Source organism: Hippoglossus stenolepis, chromosome 21 (assembly GCF_022539355.2).
Source record: "Hippoglossus stenolepis isolate QCI-W04-F060 chromosome 21, HSTE1.2, whole genome shotgun sequence".
Taxonomy (NCBI): domain Eukaryota; kingdom Metazoa; phylum Chordata; class Actinopteri; order Pleuronectiformes; family Pleuronectidae; genus Hippoglossus; species Hippoglossus stenolepis.
Window position 1 is genome coordinate 11,919,013 of NC_061503.1, and position 20,634 is coordinate 11,939,646.

At 43.8% G+C, this 20,634-nt stretch overlaps 1 protein-coding gene across 8 annotated transcripts in view; it reads left to right on the forward strand.

Moving 5' to 3' along the window:
* ctbp2l (C-terminal binding protein 2, like) overlaps positions 1 to 19,893 on the forward strand; it is a 98,395-nt gene extending 78,502 nt beyond the window's left edge. For 6 of the 8 annotated variants that reach the window (XM_035145102.2, XM_035145103.2, XM_035145100.2 and 3 more), the window contains 8 exons: positions 1,135 to 1,289; positions 5,102 to 5,246; positions 7,195 to 7,401; positions 11,350 to 11,564; positions 12,960 to 13,090; positions 14,647 to 14,774; positions 15,204 to 15,321; positions 18,072 to 19,893. In XM_035145102.2, the coding sequence (XP_035000993.1) occupies positions 1,135 to 1,289; positions 5,102 to 5,246; positions 7,195 to 7,401; positions 11,350 to 11,564; positions 12,960 to 13,090; positions 14,647 to 14,774; positions 15,204 to 15,321; positions 18,072 to 18,252 (1,280 nt within the window). In that variant the 3' untranslated portion in view covers positions 18,253 to 19,893. Of the gene's footprint in view, positions 1 to 960; positions 1,037 to 1,134; positions 1,290 to 5,101; positions 5,247 to 7,194; positions 7,402 to 11,349; positions 11,565 to 12,959; positions 13,091 to 14,646; positions 14,775 to 15,203; positions 15,322 to 16,383; positions 16,459 to 18,071 lie in introns of those variants that run through there. The other 2 variants (XM_035145099.1, XM_035145101.2) reach the window with 2 other exon arrangements.
* Positions 19,894 to 20,634: the final 741 nt, after the last annotated feature.

Genomic DNA, 20,634 nt, shown 5'->3' on the forward strand with positions numbered 1-20,634 from the left:
TGAAGGTGCAGCTTTCTCTCTTTTTTTTTTCTCTGTTCCACAGCTGCTGGTTGCACTCAGTGGAGCAAATGTAGGATCCTCTCCTTTGAACTGAGAAAGGAGAACAAGCAAAGTGTGTGTGCATGTCGCTGTGCAGTTGTCGTATGTGCACACAAGGGAATATTCTCCTCTTGCTATGATTGAGTGCATGTATGTGCAACACCTGCAAACTGCATATGGTCTACTCTTATGTTCACATGTCAGTGTGTGTGAGAGCTTGTGTGTGTTTGGGAGCCAGGAGAGGATTCCTGTACGTGAGACTGTGGACTAATCCAGTCTTGAGTAGGTGCATTGATTTATTGAGCAACACTTGTTAGTTGGGAGAAGCCCTGCTTCCTACTATATCGTAATCAGAACATGTGCACACACAAGTGCATGTTATATGGACACACACACACACACACACACACAAAGAGCAGATAATTACCTTATTTTTTCCTTGTAAGAAAGTAGCGATGAATTGACTCCAGCCAGTTGGACGACGTCATTTCATGATTGTTTCAATTGAACAAGAAAAAACTAAACTTTAAGAATTAATATGTAACAATTCGCCATTAAAATGTCTAAAGATTATTAGACCTATGTTATATTTTTTGTTGACTTGTGCACTTACATTATCTAAAACGTTTCCACCTATATTCAAAATCAGAGAAGTCTCCACTTTTATTCAAAGTAAGAGGACGTTTCATTTTGTTCGCCCCAATAATTGCATCATATCTGCTTTACCCACCCTCTCTGCTGTAACTTCTGGGGCAAATGACGTATGACGAAGAAAACTCACACTGCTAGTCAGTTTGCCATTTAAGCCAAATTCATAGTTTCCACGTCTGCCGGTCCTCTGGGGTCCATTATGGTCCTTGTGACGTAAACGTTGTCCTCCTCCCACGTCAGATAGAGTACACATGGACCCCTGTGGACGTCCACGTGCAGCCAGAAATGTGTGACTTCACTGTACCGGAAGGACTATGCAACTCTCAGCAAACACAGAATGTGGAATGTATGGCCAGCTGTGTTTTCTTTCCGCTGATAACCATGAAAAAATATTCCCTTGTATATGAAAATAATTTTTTATTTCTTTCCTCCATCTGTCTCCAGGTATTCGGCCCCAAATCATGAACGGGCCAATGCATCCGCGCCCCCTGGTGGCGCTGCTGGATGGGCGTGACTGCACCGTGGAGATGCCCATCCTGAAAGACTTGGCGACTGTTGCCTTTTGCGACGCGCAGTCCACACAGGAGATACACGAGAAGGTAGAACACACACACGTTCGCATGCACACACACGCATTTCACACTTTACAACTGCAGAAAGTTGATGGAGCGATGGAACTTGTCTGCCTCGTTCTATTCCTATCACAGCGCCGGTATGTGCAGTGTGTTATATTGGCCCCATATGCAATTGCCAGTTAAAATACAGTGGCTTCATTATGATTTAATGTCACTTTGTGCCACGGAGCGCGGCGCTCGTATCAGGGCCATTGTTCTAATAGAGATTCTTGTATGGCGGGGATGCCGTGTAATTACATTGGCTTGTAGAGGCTCTTTATTGCTTTTTATGCTGCACCATGGCTGCAAAACAATACATGGCCACAGAGATGGGTATCGCCCAAGTGCTATCTCTCCATCTGCAGACGGGAGCGAGAAGCCGCCACATCTTTCTTCTCGCTGTTTTTTATGAAAATGGGACATATTAAAAATGAGGCATTTGCATAGAGATCAATTCAATCAAAGACCTCGGGCGGCGCGGAGAGAGGGGGAGCGGGGAGCTTTTTGTTTGTTTTAACACTGCCTTATCAGGAAAAACATGATTGTAATGTTCACCTCGCCAGCATATTCAGCAGTTCACTGTAATAACTCGCTGCCTAGATACCCACAGGGCCGATGCAGATTGAAAATGTCCAATCTCTGCTTTCCTGGATGCGTAGACGCGCCCGATGATGATTCTCGCTTGTGATGTTGTGAGCGCAGACACCAGCTGCCACACTCTCCTTTGTCCACAGACACAGAAACTCACGGGAAAGTCTGGTCGAGGGTGGAGTATGAAAGTTGAGCGAGGTTGTTTCAAAGCTTCCACCTGCTTATCTCTTATTTTTCGGGTCAGAGGGGGACGATTCGACACGCAGGCCAGTACTGATCAAGATGGAGTTACAATATCATTTTGAATCCCGCATGCAAGCACCTGGGCCCCAACATCCTCATCATCATCATCCAAGGTCGATGATCCCTCGTCTTTCTCACAGTCGCAGAGCCTCAGAGTCACATGTGGCTTGTAGAAGTTGGATGGTTGCCCATATGGCTCAGTGTCAACATTGGCCTCACACTCTGTTCACTGCTGCTGGATGCCGTTCATCCAATTGTGGCGTTAAGCTGAGGGCTGAAATAATCACGGAAGCAAATGATCCACCGGGATTTTCTACAATTCATTGAACCAAATTACATGGTTTGTTTTGTCCGAGCGACAAATCAAAACACAAAGATATTCACTTTACTGTCGTACAACTGAGATAATAGAAGCAAATCCGCACTTTTGAAAAGCTGGAACTAGTGAATGTTTGGCTTTTAAGCCTCATGTTCGACTATTAATTTCTCTTGATCAACTCATCAGTTATTCCGCTATTTGTCTCAGCACTCGTTAAAAGGGATTTTTCATAATTTGGGAAATATACTACGTATGAATGTCAGGTCTGTGCTGTAAATTAGAGATACTGTGAGATATGAAAGGTTGCTGGTTCAAATCTCTTGACTGCCATGAAGAAAGATTGGAAATTCCTGTTTGTCAAAACATAATTCACAATTAATTATGCTTCTTTTTCTTGTTTCACGCCTTCTTCCTCTTCTTGTTCCTCTTCTTCTTCCTCTTCTTTTTCCTCTTATTCTTCTTCTTTCTCTACTTTTTCTACTTCTTTCACATCTTCCACTCCATCTGCTTCTCCTCCTTCTTTCACATTTATTTCTTCTTCATCTACCTCTAACTCTTTTTCCTCTTATTCCTCTTCCAGTTCTTCTTCTTCTTCCAATTATTCTATTACTTTCTCATCCGCCTCTTCTAGCTCTTCTCCATCCACTTTTATTTCTTTCAGTAACTTACTGGACTGACTCTGGTTTTATCTTTTCATGGAAATCTCATCAGGTTTTGTACCCAAAATATCAAACTCGTCCTTTTTTTCACTTATGTGTAGAGATGTTTTATTATTATTTAAGCTTCACTTTATCATATGAGCCTCATTCATTCATTCATTCATTCATTTTAACAGTCTTCTCCATTTTACTCACATTTCTGCTTCACTGCCAAAGTGGATTTAAAAGTTATGATCAATAAAGGATCTGAGCTTTCTCTTTGTAACATACTACGACCACATCACCCGTTAAAAAGTGCTGAATGCAACAAAAAAAAAAAAGGCCTTGTAAAAACCGCAGATCGTCTCTGCCAGGTGGAGAAAGTCTGTTCTCAGTGTTACAACCAGCTCTCACGTCCAGTACATCCACTCCGCTCACTGGTGGGATGATTTCATAGCCATAAAATCTCTCTGCAGCAAACCACACACACACACACACACAAACTGTGGGACGAGTACCGCTAAGTTGTGTCTCTCTCTGTCTCTCACGCTCACCCGGGCCAAAAAGGGAAGGGCTCGCTGCCAAACCCGGGCGTCATCAGAAATGATAGAAATGATGAAAGCAGCAAGGCTTTAGTTACAGTGGAGAGTAAGGGGGGGGGGGATATAGATTAGGTCAGAGTTTCCATTGAAGTAAACTACATTCAGACGATTTCACTGCTCGCACTTAAAGACCTCCGGCTCAAAAACAACACCAGACCTCCAGGCTCAGCCCAGAGGGAGATGCATGTGTGTGTCAGTGCTTGTGTGTGTGTGTGTGTGTGAGGAGTGTTTTAACCTTGAACTAGTATCTGAAAGGGCCTGGTCGGGGACACGGCTCCAATAAAAGCTGTATGGAAATTCAGAGCTAATCTGCTAATCACAGGAAGGCTAATGCAGTTTGGCTGGAGGTGAATGCAGAGCAGTGATGTAGGTGCTGACAGGGGCTGATACTGACGGGGGAATAGTTCAGATCCACATCAGACCGGGTCACCTTGTCCATGTCAAGTGGCAGAGGAGCAGGTCTTTAACGGTGACGGCCCCATCGAGGTAATTGAAGTCAGACTGGTGAATGTGAATGTTTTACTCAAGTACACGTTGAGATTTTCGACATCACATTTGGTTGGTTGCTGGTTGTTGGTTTCTCAAACATTTGTGTCTCGTTTACATTTTTAGAGGCAAGTCTTGTGATTGTGATTTTACTTTGATCAGTGCAGCTACCGATACAACAGCGCCACCACATGGTTCCTGTAAATTGTGACGTGTACTTGATTTAAGACGAATGGAGCAGCGTAGACCACGTCCACCTCTGCCTTCACAGATGAGCTCAGTGCAAAACAGAATTTACATGCATGTTTCAGGTACATGTTCACGTTGGTGATATCAGTACTGGGATTAAACTTTTGGCCCAGAGTAGCAATGCGTGTGTTGCTTAGTGATTTTTAGTTTAGTGAGTTTGTCATGTGTCCTGAGTTCTGCTCTGTCACTCTGATGTCGGATGTAAATGGGTCAAAAGGTCATCAGAGTTCAACAAAATGTGTCTCTGCGGGTCTGCGGGGTTATCCAGCAATCAGCTGCCCCCGACCTCTCTGTGCAGTCACTTGTCCACATCCTTTGTCCGTAACCACCCTCGGGGTCTGAGAGCAATTGTGATGACCGTGCAGAGCCGTGGCCCCCTCCAGACAATGTAATGACTTGTTTCCACTTCCAGCTCTGGTCTGTAACAGGACAGTGTGTCAGTGCTGCTGGGGACCATGTGATGACTTCAACCCCCCGCCCTCTTCGCTGTGAAATCTTAAACATTTGGCTCAAGTGTCCAAAGTCATGGCAGACATGTGATTTTCATGGCTGCTCTTGAAGGAACGGGATCTTGTGATTGTCATGGGTTATTATGAACACAGATGGTCTGGTGGCCGTGTTCTGTATGAATAGCTGGATCAAACTTTTTCTCAATGTGCGTGTGTGCAGGTGCTCAATGAGGCGGTGGGAGCCATGATGTACCACACCATCACCCTGACCAGAGAGGATCTGGAAAAGTTCAAAGCTCTGCGCATCATCATTCGCATCGGCAGTGGCTACGACAACATCGACATCAAGGCTGCCGGAGAGCTGGGTACGAACTGAATTGTGATTCCACTAATGTACACACACACGCACACACACACACTTCAGATAAGTGATAAAAGATTTAATGATTATTATAAACTACCGTGCTGAAAATGTTACCGATTTTAAAATATGTAATTCTTCCAATTCACCTTTAACTGTTAAAATCCTGCATCATGCTTTTAATTTATATAGGGGATAGCACACTGTTTAGATAAATTAGGAGCTTGAAAAGAGCTTTAAAACGACATGTGAACCTATATTAAAAGAGATATGACCAGTCAAAGACACAGAGACCCCGTAGTTCCTTTGATTTAGGCATTCTTAGTTTCATGGCTAAATTTCTCCTATCCCATGTTGTATTGAGGATTTCGTACGATGCCTGTTATCAGATTTAGGTGACTCTTAACTGGACGGTTCATCGCGCCACTAACCTGTATTATTAAAATGGCAGTGACTGGCTGAAGGTGGGCGCTGCCTTTCGAGGTGGAAGTGAGATCACACAGCAGACAGAGATTTGACTCACAGTCAGGCTGCTCTGAACGTGTTTACCGCTTCCTCTCCCTTTTCCATACAATATGGATTTTGAGAGCGGTATCAAAGGCTGAATTAAAGAGTGAATGGCGGACCCCCCCTGCTGTGAGCCCGAATGTTCAAAGAGACAGAAAACCAGGAAAAAACACAGAGAGAGAGAGGAGAGTTTGGTCTTTCCCTCTGAACATCTATCTGCTGGCTGGTGGCTCAAACAACCCGCACACTTGACAAAGCTGCCATTTCCCTGCCAATACGAGATACTGCGTCTAACCGCCACCCACTCACCAAAGGCGCTTTGCCTCGCAACGCAGGAGTCAAAAGCTATCGCGGCTGGAGAAGGCGGCGCTGATACGGCTGCCGTTCTTGGGGGGGGGGAGGGAGAAGAAAAGAGGCCACTGATTGAGCGGACTCTGTTTTTTTAATTATTATTTTGCCGTCCAGACGCGCGGCTGTGCTGTTACTGTGAGATACAGGGTGAGGATGAGGACATTAGAGGAGAGCGAGGGCAGGCAGACGTGCTTAAGTGTGGCAGTGAAATAAATAAATATACAAAAAAACCTTTGTGTTGTGGAAGATAAGCAAGGTAATGCCACAGGGTCAGGAGGTTTGAGTTCCCTGAATGCAACACAATTATGAGCCAATGCACTGGAGGAGAAGTTGTGGCTGAAAGTGGCTGAAAATGTCTAAAAGTTGCGACGTTATGCACATTCACAAGTTTACATAGAATAAGACTCTGCAATAATTAAATATACATTATCTTGATTTGAAATAGGATCATATTATAGCGCTTTCACCATGTCTCGTTATTGTTTTACAAAATTATGTGAAAACTGTAATGACAAATATCCAGATGCGTTCTGAAAGCTTCTGTTTTGTGTGAATCAATGAGATGATAATACAGAAAATGTATTTTTACATTAATTTGCCACACGGTGATAAATATTGAGAGAAATGTTTTACAATTAATCAAATTCATCCAGTTTCAAACACACAATCAATCTCTTACTAACCCTAATTTACTCTTATCTCAGTTTTGCGATGTTAATTTACTTGTATTGAGATCAGATGCATATTCCATATACACAGGAACTTTCCGCAAAGTGTTAACATTGAACATAGGCAGAATATCCATTCTATTATATAGATGAAAAGAATATTTGTTACTGTACAGTTACCGACCTAAAAATATAATTATTCAGATCTGCACAACATTAAATTTCTGCATATATATTAGCATTCTACACGTAAAGATCTCTATTATTTCTTGAGAAATAAAAGTTTTTTTTAAATCCAGGATCTGCTGATCATCCTGATTATTTTATAATGATAAATTACATGTTTCAAAACATTATGATATTGATATATTCATCTCTTCCCTAATGTTTGTCTTCGTCCCTCTCTCTTTCTCCCTCTCTCTTTAGGAATCGCTGTGTGTAACATTCCCTCGGCAGCCGTGGAGGAGACGGCGGACTCCACCCTGTGCCACATCCTTAACCTTTACAGGCGAAACACCTGGCTCTACCAGGCTCTCCGGGAGGGCACGCGGGTCCAGAGCGTGGAGCAGATCCGCGAGGTGGCCTCCGGCGCCGCCCGCATCCGTGGCGAAACCCTCGGCCTCATCGGCTTCGGTAAATAAAAAATATGCATTTACGCCTCCACTTCCCTCAGCGGATTTGAAACTCTTCCCTTCTTCCCTTTACTCTTATTTTATTTTTCCCTCTCTCGCTCTGTTTCCATGCCTCCCCCTCTGTTTTCATATCCTCTCCCTGCTCAGTTTGCCGTCTGCTTTCCTGCCCTGATAAGGTTATTTTTTCTCCCTCTGCCCGTCCCACAGATTATCTCAAGGTTGTCTGTTTCACCTCCCTCCGGGCTGACTTCCTTTTCTCTGCCACTGTTCTCTTCTCTCATCCCACTGCTCTGACGCTCACCATTATACCTCCGCTATTCTCCCGTCTTCTGTCTTCAACTTCTCTACCGTGTCGCTGTGATCCCTCGACATCTCGCCCCTGCCATTTCAGACCCCTCATGGCTGCGTGGATTCTGTGTGTGTGTGTCTGTGTGTGTGTGTGTGTGTGTGTGTCCCCTCCTGCACGTGTTTTACTGCTGATTGTGTGTTTGTGTGTCATTCTGCCCTGTCTCGACAACATCACTGGGCTGACAGATACTCTGTCCGCTCGAAAACCTTTCCAGAGTGCCACCTTATCTCTGTGTCCACATACACCCCCCCCACTCACACACACACACACACACACACACACACTTACACACACACATTAACACACAACCTTCTCCTCCCCCCTTCAAGTCCCAGACATCTGCCTAGATTTACTGTGCAGTGGGTCCTGGCAAAGAAAAGCGCCCCCACCAATTTATTTTTTCTCACCCAATCCTCCCACCTCCGTCCACCCCCTCCCCTCCTCCCGGTCTCCCTGGCTCATGTCGTCTCCAGCACAGTGTCCACTGCCAGCGGGAGGTTGAGGAGAGAGCGGAGGCCTCCTGGTGTTTGTTTGTGGGACTCTGCACACACACACACAGACACACACAGCCAGACGCACAACTCTGCAGGCTGCAATGACACAGACAGACAAAACCTCTGGCTCTGGTGGGGACAATAGCCACAGGAGCACTTAAAGTTAACTTCCATCCTTTAAGGCCTGTGCACTCTTAAAAACACTCTGACAAATTCATTTGACGTGACTTGTTTTAGATGTAATACTATTGTTTTAGTTATTACTCCCTGGATTAGTTTTACTCCTCAGAAACAGCAGCTCCTACCTTCAGATATAAGAAGGAGCCGAGGGTTTGAAAACAGTCACAGGTGACTATTGACGTCCTGCATGTTCTTGTCAATGATGAATAATTTCTCATAAGAGGAGCCACCTCTGTCTTTGTTATTTAGCTGCTGAAAGGACGAGTCCTACTTGTGATTAAAACCCAGTCAAAGCTGCTGTAGTCAATATTATATAATGGTTGTATAATTACAATCGTTTAAATGTAGCTGGAATGTGTATCCACATGTGTTGTCATTCAGGTGTCAGACCCACAGATAATCATCACCTGACTGTGTTTCGGGAAAATGTAACTGCTAAAGAAGCAGATATTTCTGTCTGCAGTTGGTGTGGACCAAAAAGTTAGCAGAGCGAGTGAATAATAAATTTATAAGAAAATTCAAATGAGTGCTCAGTTTGCTGCTCCATATCTGCTGAATGTGTAATAATACGTTTGCCAATATTAACTCAACAGCTGATAATATGTCAGTTTAGTGTTTATGACTTGTTTCTGTTGCCTCCTAATGGCCCCAAAAAATAAGTAAATGCTCGTGAATAAAAGGCAATAAAATTGGACAGACGCTTTTGTTATTATGATTATTATGGTAATTGGAAGGTATGATAACCAATATATTTACTTACTATCATTACTTTATCATTTTTATGAATATAATTTTGCAAAAATTATATAACAATGTGTGACAATTAAGCATTTTTACTACTGAAGTTAATTCAAAGCAAGACGGGAAAAAAGAATCACACTCAAGAACACAAAGACACAATAACATCTGAAAATGTACATGGACGCAATGATTTTAAAATCGTCCAAATGAATTACTTCCTGCTAGAAAATAATTAGAGATAACATTTAAATAAAAAGACATTTAAATTACAGCTTTAGTTATTTAAGTGACAATGTTAATGCATATTAGGTTTTTGATTTGATAGTATATATTCTGAATAGTTGTACTGATCTCGAGTTCAATTGCTCTGCAGCTTTTTCTACCTTTGCCATATTATGATGTAAATTATTAAAGGAATGATCGTTAGTTTGGCTCGACGCAGACACAGAATTTGATCTGATGTGCTAGATGTCCCTTTGACTGTGGATAAATGAGCAGCACAAAGCCAAGGTCGACCACGGAGATGTGAGCTGTTGAAGATCAGTCAAATTCAGATTAACCTGAGCCCTCTGGTGACAGTGAACACTCACTGCTGGTGACATTGATTAGTGCAGCGCGAGAAGGAGGGAGGCTGAGAAATTCAGTTTTTGGTTCTCAGGGATATTAAAGACAAAAAAGACACAGTTGGAATCTTTTAGAATATTTAGACTATTTCCAGTGCAGCTAGAGAGATATTTTTAAGTACAGAAAATATCAACTTCAACTGAATTTATTGTACTAAGCTAAAATATGCAGTTTCTATCTTAACCCACCACTTTGCACCAATTTTCCAGCAATCACACACACACACACACACACACACATGTAAAAAGTCCTTGTAGAAGATGCTGAGATGCCAATTTTCAACATCAACCCCACACACACACACACACGCACACTGTAAATCAGGTTGTACTGCAGCCGCAACGACCTGGAGTGTTTTAGTGGAAAAACTCATTCCTCCTCCCGCTGCTACCACCACTGTCGTCGTCAGAATGGCTCTTTCAACCCACACTTTAAACCAACAGTTTGAAAACAACAAGTCCATGCTCGTGCCCTGTGTGGTGGCAGAAGGTATTCTGGGAAATATAGAGTGAAAAAGTGACAGAAGTGGAAATACACAGGGCTGGCAAAACATATTTAGTTTTACTGTATAAAAACCTAATGAAAATAGTCTTAAATAGCAGTTTATTATCCATCACCTGCATGAAGAAGACTAGATTTCAGGATTAGTGTCCTGAGTGTTTATGCTGCAGCTGTAGAGCCTCAGATTAAGATGTGACTCCATCACAAAGACAGGAACTTGTGAGTGTAAAGAACGTTATCGATCCTTTTCACCAGCATCCGACTCTCTCTCATAACTCTCCCTCTCTCATAACTCTCCCTCTCTCTCTCTCTCCCCCTCTCTCTCTCTCTCCCTCTCTGCTGCTGCTGCTGAGCAGAGTGGACACTCGCTACACGCCTACACAACAAATGGCTGCGAGAGACGCGGCGTCTCTCAGCCTCATGTTACCTCACAGTTTCGTAGGATGTTAAATGGTGTCTGAAAGTTTTTTGTTTTGTTCTTTCACGTACTCAACGCTGCCGATGTTAGGGGCTTTTATAAGGATTCATTATGATGTGTTCACAGCCTTGTACTCATCCATCCATCCATCCATCCATCCATCCATCCATCCATCCATCCATCCATCCATCTCTTCCTTTCCTTGCTTCCATTAAGACAGTTATGTTTTCATCTGTGTTTGTTTATTTATTAGCAGGATTATGCAAAATGTATTTAACCGATGTCCATGAAATTTTGTGGAGGAGCTTATGTGCGGATCCCGATCAGGGGGCGGATCATCACACTGCGAAATTACACACACAGATATCAGTCCCCTAATTTTTTTACATCATGATCGATGAATTAATCCCTGGGAAAACCGGAAAAATGCAAAAATGGGTTCTTCCCTGACTTGAACCACATCCTTCCACCAAGTTCAGTGGAAATACGTCCAGTAATTTTTTCGTAAACCTGCTTACAAACAAACGCAGATGAAAACATAACCTCCTAGGGGGAGGTAAATATAAATGTAACAGAAATACATCTCTGCTCCTCTGTGACCACGAATAATCACCATCTGCTTGTGTGTGCGTGTCCCCTCAGGTCGATCGGGCCAGGCGGTGGCGGTGCGAGCCAAGGTCTTCGGCTTCAACGTCATCTTCTACGACCCCTACCTGCAGGACGGCCTGGAGCGCTCGCTGGGCGTCCAGCGCGTCTACACCCTGCAGGACCTGCTCTACCAGAGCGACTGCGTCTCCCTACACTGCAACCTGAACGAACACAACCACCACCTCATCAACGACTTCACCATCAAACAGGTACAAAACACACACACACACGCACACGCACACACACGCAGGCAGACGTGTCATCCAGACAGAGCTGAACATCCCACTGAGCAGCTGTGACCTGACCTGGGCTTAAAGCGGCGCTATCTTACAGGTAGACAAGCAGAGCTGCTGGTGTATTATTACCCTGACAGCCTGGAGGCCGTCCCACCGAGCATTATAGTCGGTGTGCATATATACAGAGAGAGAGAGAGAGAGAGAGGGAGAGAGGAAGCGGCAGCCGCAGCCTGCCTGCACATTCCCTGCTCTTTATCTTAAGCTCCACCAAAGCTGGACACAAATTCATTCCTTTGCTCTGTCAAATGCAATTAGCGCCAGCCCGTGGCTACAGCAAATATATCGACTCGGCTGCACAGCGGGGGGCTGAGAGCGCTGAGGGGAAAAGTGCCGCTCTCCCCGAGTCAATAACCGCGCTCCGAGGCGCCGCCTGGGGTGACACCTGCAGGGAAGCGGAGGAACTGCAACGGCCCCCAAAGAGGCATCTCCCTCTCCCCTCGTCCGTCGCCCCCCACGCGCCCGGTTTCGGCCTGGTCTCTAGTGCGCCCTTCTCCCTGAGTTTCTGGCGTGCGAGGAGAAGTGGGTGAAGGGTAAAAGCCTAACCTAGTTAACTCACTGTCTTTTTTTTCCTCCTCAGCTGCCTCTTAAGGGCTGCAATGAAAGAACACTTTCCTCACCCAAAATCTTGGCAGTCGTTCTCTGCTCCTAAAGTGGAAACGTGTGTGTGTGTGTGTGTGTGGGTGTGTGTGTGGGTGTGTGTGCTTGCCTGTGTGTGCTTGTGTGTTTCTGTGTGTGTCAAAACCACCAAGGCCTAGTAAAAGACTGCCTGCCAGCGTAAAGGCTTTTCATGCCCCTGGATTTCAGCTTTTGTCAAGATTAAGGGATTACTTTCTTCTGAGCATATTCATTTGATTTTTTTTTTATCCTTCCTCCCTCTTACACTTTTTTTGTTGTGCCTGCCCCCCCCCCCCACAAGCAGCACGGGGTGGTGGCATTGCCTCATCTTTCAGCTCATCCCTCATTTCATCTCTGGCTTTTTGGATAGAGTCTTCTCTGTATCCACATCTGACGCTATTTCTCCCAGGGGCCGCCTGTCACCTGGATCTTTTAAGGTGTCAGACGCAACAAAGATATCACAGTCTCCCCCCTTCCCTCTATCTGTCGGGTGTCGCGTGTTTTAAGACTCTAAATTACAGACATTCAATGCGGATTGATGTTTCGCTTTAGATTAATTTGACTGTCAGGCTGACGGATGCTCAAAAACACACACACACACACACACGCTCACATCTGATCTTTCATCTGTAAATAAATGGCTCAATCTCTTCTCCCCTGTGCTGATGTGTTTGTATCAATGTGTCACCACAGATGCGTCAGGGTGCGTTCATGGTCAATACTGCGCGGGGTGGTCTGGTGGATGAGAAGGCCTTGGCCCAGGCGCTGAAGGAGGGCAGGATACGTGGAGCCGCCCTGGACGTCCACGAGACGGAGCCCTTCAGGTGAATACATGTACACACACGAAGAAATCTCTCAAACCAGGACAGATCAGAGCTTTATTTAAAAACGGGGGGGAAAGAAAACAACACTCGGACAAAGGCGGAGGGCCTTAGTCGGACGGGCGAGCAGAAACAATTTCAGACATGATGAGTTAAAGATGGCTCTCACTCCTCTAAGAGGCTCCTCCAGGGCCCAGCAGTTAATGGAATTCAGGAGATGGAGAGTTCACTTTATTCCCGGCTGCTGGCGGAAGGTTGAATGTGCTGAGATGCATTTTCTTCTTCTTCTTCTTCTTCTTCCTCTTCATGTGTTCGATCAGAGCAGTCTTCAGGATGGGAAAATGTTTGTAGGGAACAGATCTTTTGAAATGTACAAACCAGCATCACACACTTGATCTCTGTGATCTCAACCGTTACAACCCAGTTTAAACTATTTTCATTCTCTTGTTTTCATTTCTTCAGTAGAACAAAAACTTTGCAAATCTCTACAGTTTTGTTCAAAAGATTTTTAAACATTGATAAATTATTTTATATTTTCACACCAGTCCTTTGTTTGTTAGTTTCGTATTTGTGTATTTGATTTTGTCCCAAAGCAGCAACTAAAGAGTTGGAATAGAAATTCTACTGTAAAACAATAATATTTATTCATTTATTATTGGATATACATTTCATTAATGTAGTGGGTATGTTATAGATTGTTTGTGATACATTTGATCAATTTATCAATTTAAACATATGTACTATTTATTTAATATTTTGTAGTGTTTCAATCAAAGTATCCTGAAATCCTCAAAAAACAAATATTATGTTTTTAATATTATGTTTCTAAAGTGATAATTATCATCATTTATTTAATATGGCAAACCTCAAACATTAGTCTGCATAGTCTCCAATACGACTGACACCAGTTCCTCATTTCCACTCCTCTCCTGCCGTCACTCGAGGGCAAACATCTCGACATGCGTCTCAGTTTTCCACCTTTCTAAGAACCATGTTCCCCGTCTCCGAGGGTAACGTGTGCTGATGTGTCGCTCACGCTTCAGGGGCCGGTCGGGGAGTTACTTCGGGGGCTGCTGGTTTCTGGCCGGCTGCTCAGCTGACGGGCTGCTCCAGGAAACTCAGACTCATGCTCCACTGACCCAGTATTTCACCAGGGGGGGGAGTGTTTTGTAACTTCGGCCCCTCCGGCGCGACACAACACTGATTGAGGGCGATACACATCACACACAGACACACACATATACACAACCAGGGGAGGTGTTACGGGGATAGAGGAAGAGGAGGAAGGAGGTGGATAATCTATTTCTGAAAAGCCCCGTGAGAGGGAAAGATGAGAGTTTGGGAGAAAATGGTGGCATTTGTGATTAACAGGGTCTGACATTTTCTCCTGGGCTTCCTGATCGCACCAAAAAATATATATATCTGTCTGATATTGAACAAAGAAAAAGCCTCAGAATCCTTTGGACTGACAAAAAATGTAATTTGTGACAGCAGGTGTGATCTCATGTGAGTGTTTTTGAGAATCTTAATTTATTTCCCTGTGTGTGTGTGTGTTCCAGTTTTGCTCAGGGCCCGCTGAAAGACGCTCCCAACCTGATCTGCACGCCACACACAGCCTGGTACAGTGAGCAGGCCTCCCTGGAGATGAGGGAGGCGGCCGCCACCGAGATCCGAAGAGCCATCACCGGTACATGAGCGCATTCAAATTCAATTTTTTGTTCTCCACGATCTGACTAAACAAAATGTGAAATCCTTTTGTATTCCTCCTCCACTGCTTCGTTCACATCCCTCAGCCTCAGCCCCACTATGTGACCTGTTGCACGTCGTTCTCTCCCAGATGTCACATTTCCACTTCAATGGGCCCTGGGCAGCCTTTATTAAATCTGGACGTCTTAATAGATGTCATCATTAGCTTCCCCGACGCAGAGCAGAGCCCGCAGCGCTGGCCTCTCACAAAACATCCAGATTGTTAAATGAGCTTAATTTGCATGTGTGTGTCCAGGCTTGATGTGTGTGTCTGTCTGACCTCATCAACACATCTGGTCCCCTCGTCGCTCCTGTAACGGGTCGGGGTCTTTCACTGCTCCTAACTGTGTGCGTTTGGCTCGTATCGCAGGTCGCATCCCCGACAGCCTACGAAACTGCGTCAACAAGGAGTTCTTCGTCACCACGGCACCGTGGGCCGTTATGGATCAACCAGGGGTTCACCACGAGCTCAACGGCGCCGCCTACAGGTAGGAACCAAACGCTAAAGTACAACAAGCCATTCTTTGTATTTTACAAATATTTATGGGGTTTTTTTCTATCTTTATTCAAGAGCTTTCAGTCATTGACTCTAAACACTCGAATATACTCCAGCTTCGGTGCCTCAGATTCCTCCTGGGCTCTTGGATTTTTATTGTGCTCTTAAATTTTTTGCGCAACAAGTCTGTCAATATTCCCGAACCAATAGAAAACCAGGCGTAGAGATGACGAATTAAATTGCCCTCGTTTTGCTAAAAATTTGTAAAAATAAACAGGCTGGCGTCTAGTTTGTTTTTATAGTGGATCAAGCGATCTGCTGGACTCCTGCTCCAGGACAGTGTCGTTGTTTTATCGTAGAGGGTGAGGTGCCCGTGTAAGACTCCCAAAGATGTAAAGGATGTTTTAACAGACTTGTTGCACAAAAAATCCGACAGCCGACGGAAAATCCGAGAGCAGAGGAGACATCGTTTCACGTGCACACAGGAGCAGCGTGAGCTTCGAGGTGAAGAGCTGAAGCCGGAGCACGGGAACTCGAGCACAAGCAGAGTATATTTGAGTGAAAGCTTTTAGAAAATCTGACCGTAAAATCAATAAGTTCTGCTTTCAAACTGAAAGACGCTCTTGAGTAAAGGTAGAAAAGGAAAATGAAGGCTGGGTTGTCGTTTTAGTATTTCCTTTAATATGTGTCTTGCAAATGAAATGTTGACCCATGTATTTTATAAAACCCTTGTAATTGTTTTGTTTTGAGTATTTCAAACGCTAGAAGGTCAGAAACAGTTTGACCATTTATTTATTTTAAGTATTTTTTATTTTTCATTCCCCTCTTGGTATGTTAACACATAAATCTTCAAATGCCATTGAATTCCCGTCTCTTCTCCTCTGTATTGAATTTTATAATCTAAATGAATCACTGAATACTCTGCTGTAGACCCTAGTGTCCCCCACTGACCGCCCTGTGTAGCTGTAGCGTTGTAACTCTGACCACCATGTCCCCCTCCTCTGGGCCCTTCCTGATCTCAGCATGTCCACCTCCATGTTCTTCTCTCACACAGCCAAGTGAACCAAACTCTTCAGGCCGTAGCAACCGGCGTCCCCCAAGACAAAATTAATGCCTAGATCAGGAGCAGGTAAATACGACCGATCCGGGCCGACCGCCTCTTCCCTGGAGGTCCCGGATAAAAACTCTCCCCTGATGGTCACCTGATGTGTGTCCCCCTCTATAATCCCCCAGCACCCCCTGTTTGACTGAACACAGAGTAGAGATGGATGGAAGTGAATGTGGGGTTATTTTTTTGGAATGTCCCAGTAAGCATGAGGTGAAGCCATTCACTTGCAGTCTTATGGATGGAGTCATGCTTTATGGTTTCTCTCTCTTTTACGGGGTTTTTTGGCACGTTCTGTTAAAACTGAGCTGTATCGTTCTTTTTCTCCTTCTCTGGTTGAATGGTGTGTTTTTCTTCCCCCAGAATATTCCAATGTAAAGGCTCTTTTCACCTAAAATAATTGTCCCAAGAACTGATTGTCTGTTTTTGTGTATTTCTTATTATGCTTCATCTCAAGAAACATAAAGTTCAGACAAATTACATCATTAAAGAATAAAACCTTTGCTTGAGATAACATTTTGTGGAACTGGAACTATGAGTCTATCAAGCAAATTGTGAAACTTTTAACGGTTTCAGCTTCTTTAATGTGAAGATTTGCGTCAACAGCTCTTAATTCAAACAGTTTGAAGTTGTCCCCTCGGGCGCTCAGAACCTGTAAAAGCTCTGTAAACTGACATTTCTGACAAATCACTTAATAATAGAATATCTGTAGCAGCAGCCCAGAGATTATTTTTCATGTAGACAACACAGTAGTATTTTATAAAAGACACAGACAGAAAAGGAAGAAGAATCTAATACCTGAGTGTAATTACCGGTTATTTTACAGCTTGAGATGAAACCATATTAAAACAATATTTCATAATCGATTAATCTACCAATTATTGAATCTGTTCATTGTTTGTTTCAGTCAATAACATGGTGACAAAGAATATTCACAAATAATGGCATGAGAATTGTTTTTAATCTTTGCTTCTAAATATTACCCAAATGATTCATCATCAAAATTCCTGGTGATTTATTTAGCGTCATTCAATGTATCAGACTTCGTATAAAGATGGACGACACGTTTCCACTTCCTCCCGTTGTACAATGATGTGAAGCAGCGGTATCGACCAATCACAACTCAGTCTTCACCACATTTATATACCGTAAAATAACCAATGAAAAACAAATGTACAGGAAAAATGAACATTTGAACATCAGTGTGATGAGAACTATGGAAATTGACAGAAGCTCTTAAACTGATAAAAAATTATTTGACGTGTACTTGCATAGCCAGCCACCAGGGGGGCGATCAAGATTTTTTGGCTTCACTTTTGTGGGAGTTGTCATGTCGTCCATCTTTATATACATTCTGTGGAAGCACCAAATTGTTCAGTTTCTTTGGAGACTTATGTGAAAACACATCAATTTACAGATTAATACAATTACAAGAATCCACATCTCAAGTGTTTGACCAGACAGCAAAGAAACAACTCCACCCCAGTAATTCCTTAACAGTTGTAAAGCTAAAAAAGTTTTCTGAAAAAGTTCCTGTGGTGAAAAGAGCCAATAGTATGACTAGATGGCAGAAATGTTCACTCTGGGAATCACACCAGCTGCAGCACTAACCTCTGACCCTCCCTCCCGCTCACCAGATACCCGCCAGGTGTGGTTGGAGTGGCTCCGGGCGGCATCCCGGGAGCGTTAGAGGGCATCGTCCCGGGTGGGGTGCCCATCGCCCACACCATGCCCTCTGGTACACACCCCTCCCAGGCCCCGTCGCCCAACCAGCCCTCCAAACACGGCGAAACCAGAGAGCACCTCACCGAGCAATAGCAGCAGAAGGGATACGAGCAGCGGCGACATCTCATCCGACGCCGTCGACACTCAGAACCAACCGAAACGCAACTGGGACCAAGAGACAGTGAAACGACACGAGCGGCTGCCTGTTCCATCAGTCAGCAACTGGGAACTTCACGTGTTCCGGGGGAATTTGTACTTTTAACGTTTTAGTTTTTACTCTCTGTCTCTTTGGCTTCAGTACCGACTTTAATCTTTGATGATGATGTTGTTTTCTTTTTTTGGGGGAGGGGGGGGGTTGTTTTTCTTCGGGACATGCCTATGATTGTGGACACACAGAGTCCAGTGTTTTTAGCTCCTCGGGATGATGACCCGACGAGACTCGGTCCCGACGCCCCCCCGTCCTCACCCGACCCGCCCTGCCCCTCCACCTCATGGGAAACGTAGGCCCACGTGTCAACGCCACAAGAGCAAAATAAACTTTGGCATCATGTGCTACTGGACCTTATCCCCCCCACCCATCCTCCTCCCCCACTCCCCTCCTCCGCCCACCTCCACCCTTATGTAACTAATGTGTGTTGTTTAGGCCCCTCATTATGCCTCAGAAGAGAATTCTTTTTGTTTTTTTCTTTTCCAATCTTTAGTGTGAATGACTAAAAATGGATTATTGAAGTAAATATATTTATCATTCGTCAAACAAAAAGGAAAAGATTGCTCATCACGTATAGTGATCTAGAGTGGGTTTCAACCCTTTCCTGGCTGGCACGGCCGCGGTTACACGACTTCACCACTCGAGGGCACTCCTCCTCGTAGGGTTGCTCCAGCACATTGTTTTGTGTGGGGCGCTCTCTCTGCAGTAAACACTAAACAAACACGTTCACTTTATACAACTGATTGTAGCTGAATTTAAAGAGATGAAGCTTCCAGCGGGGTATTTAACGTTTGTTTTTTCAAAAAATGGAGAGGAGGTGATGTGTCAGCCTGAGCTGTGAAGAAGAGGGCATTTAAAAAATAATCATTGAAATAAGAAGGCCGGCGTGACTGCGTCTGATTCTTCTGCGCTGACCAACGGACATTTGTGATGGCGGACAGCTCGTCTCGATGCACAGGCCGAGTCGCCCTCCCTTCTTCGAGCACACTTCACACTCTGCGGACAGGAAAGGGTTAAAGCAAACTTCATTTCTTAACGACTCAGGAAAAACACTTTTTTGCAGATATTGTTTATTCCCAGAATTTTTTGTCTTTGAGGAAAAAAAAAAAAGATTTAAGACTAATCTGGTTAGTCTGGATATTTTCTCTCTTCCCTCATCCTCTCCATTGTGGTATTTTTATATACAAGGCGCATCCCACGTTTTTTGGTGTTAAAAGAGTTTTGAAGAGTCCTGTTAGATTTGTATTGCCTAGTTAAATGTTCCTATAACCATAGTCCTATGTGATCCAACCTCTCTCTCTTCTCTCCTTCTATTTTTCTTTGTTCTATTGAAGGCCAGGTTCTTTTTGGGGGCATCCTGTACTCTGTAAGAGCAATAGCAGAAACTCCTACTTAGTGTCCCAAACAATAGCAGAAGAGGCAGCCAGGAGTATGTTTTTGTTTTTAGTGTGAGTATTTGTATTTGTTTCTTGTACAAGGTGAACATTTAGCATTCAGTGCAGTTTAAATAAAAAGATACAATACTTCTCAATGTAATCTCATTTTCTGATGAGGAAACGTCCCCTGCTGTGATCTCGCATGATCTGTGCAACTGTCATACTTTACTTATGACACAAGGGGGCGCCAAAGTACCAACAAGTCCTGATAAATAGTAACCTATACAAATAACCTAATGATTCATAAAACGCACAAAGGCGCTTAAATTAACTATAATATCTCAATGGAAATTCACTCTAGTTCTTGAAATTCAAGCCTTATTGAATCAGGAAAGCATCTAGAAAAACTATCTGGACGTTTCTCATTTCCTCACTCTACAATTGAGACACTACTGCACATTGCATCTTAGTTCTTATACTCACAGGATTTCCTGAAGAAGATTACAGACATTCCCATCCACCAGCACCCAGCTAGATATTTCAGGCATGCTAAGAAAGTCTGTCTCTTCCAAACATCACTATAATGAGATTTTAAACTCCGACAATGCCAAACTGTCCGCATAAATTAAATCAAGCTGCACTGAATTGTACACACTCATATCATGTCTTAATGTGCCTAAAAGAAAATTCGCAATGTTAAAAAATTGAGAAAAACAAATCCAGATCTGTCCCCTTAATCAAATCTGTTCCAGAGGTTAATGAGTTCTTCTTTGGCCCGTATCCCACCGAGTTTCAATAAATCCAGGACAGTAGTTTTGCATAATTCAGCTAAAAGACAGACAGAAATGAAGAACGTCTTTGGTGAAGGTAACAAATGCAAAAGACAACAGC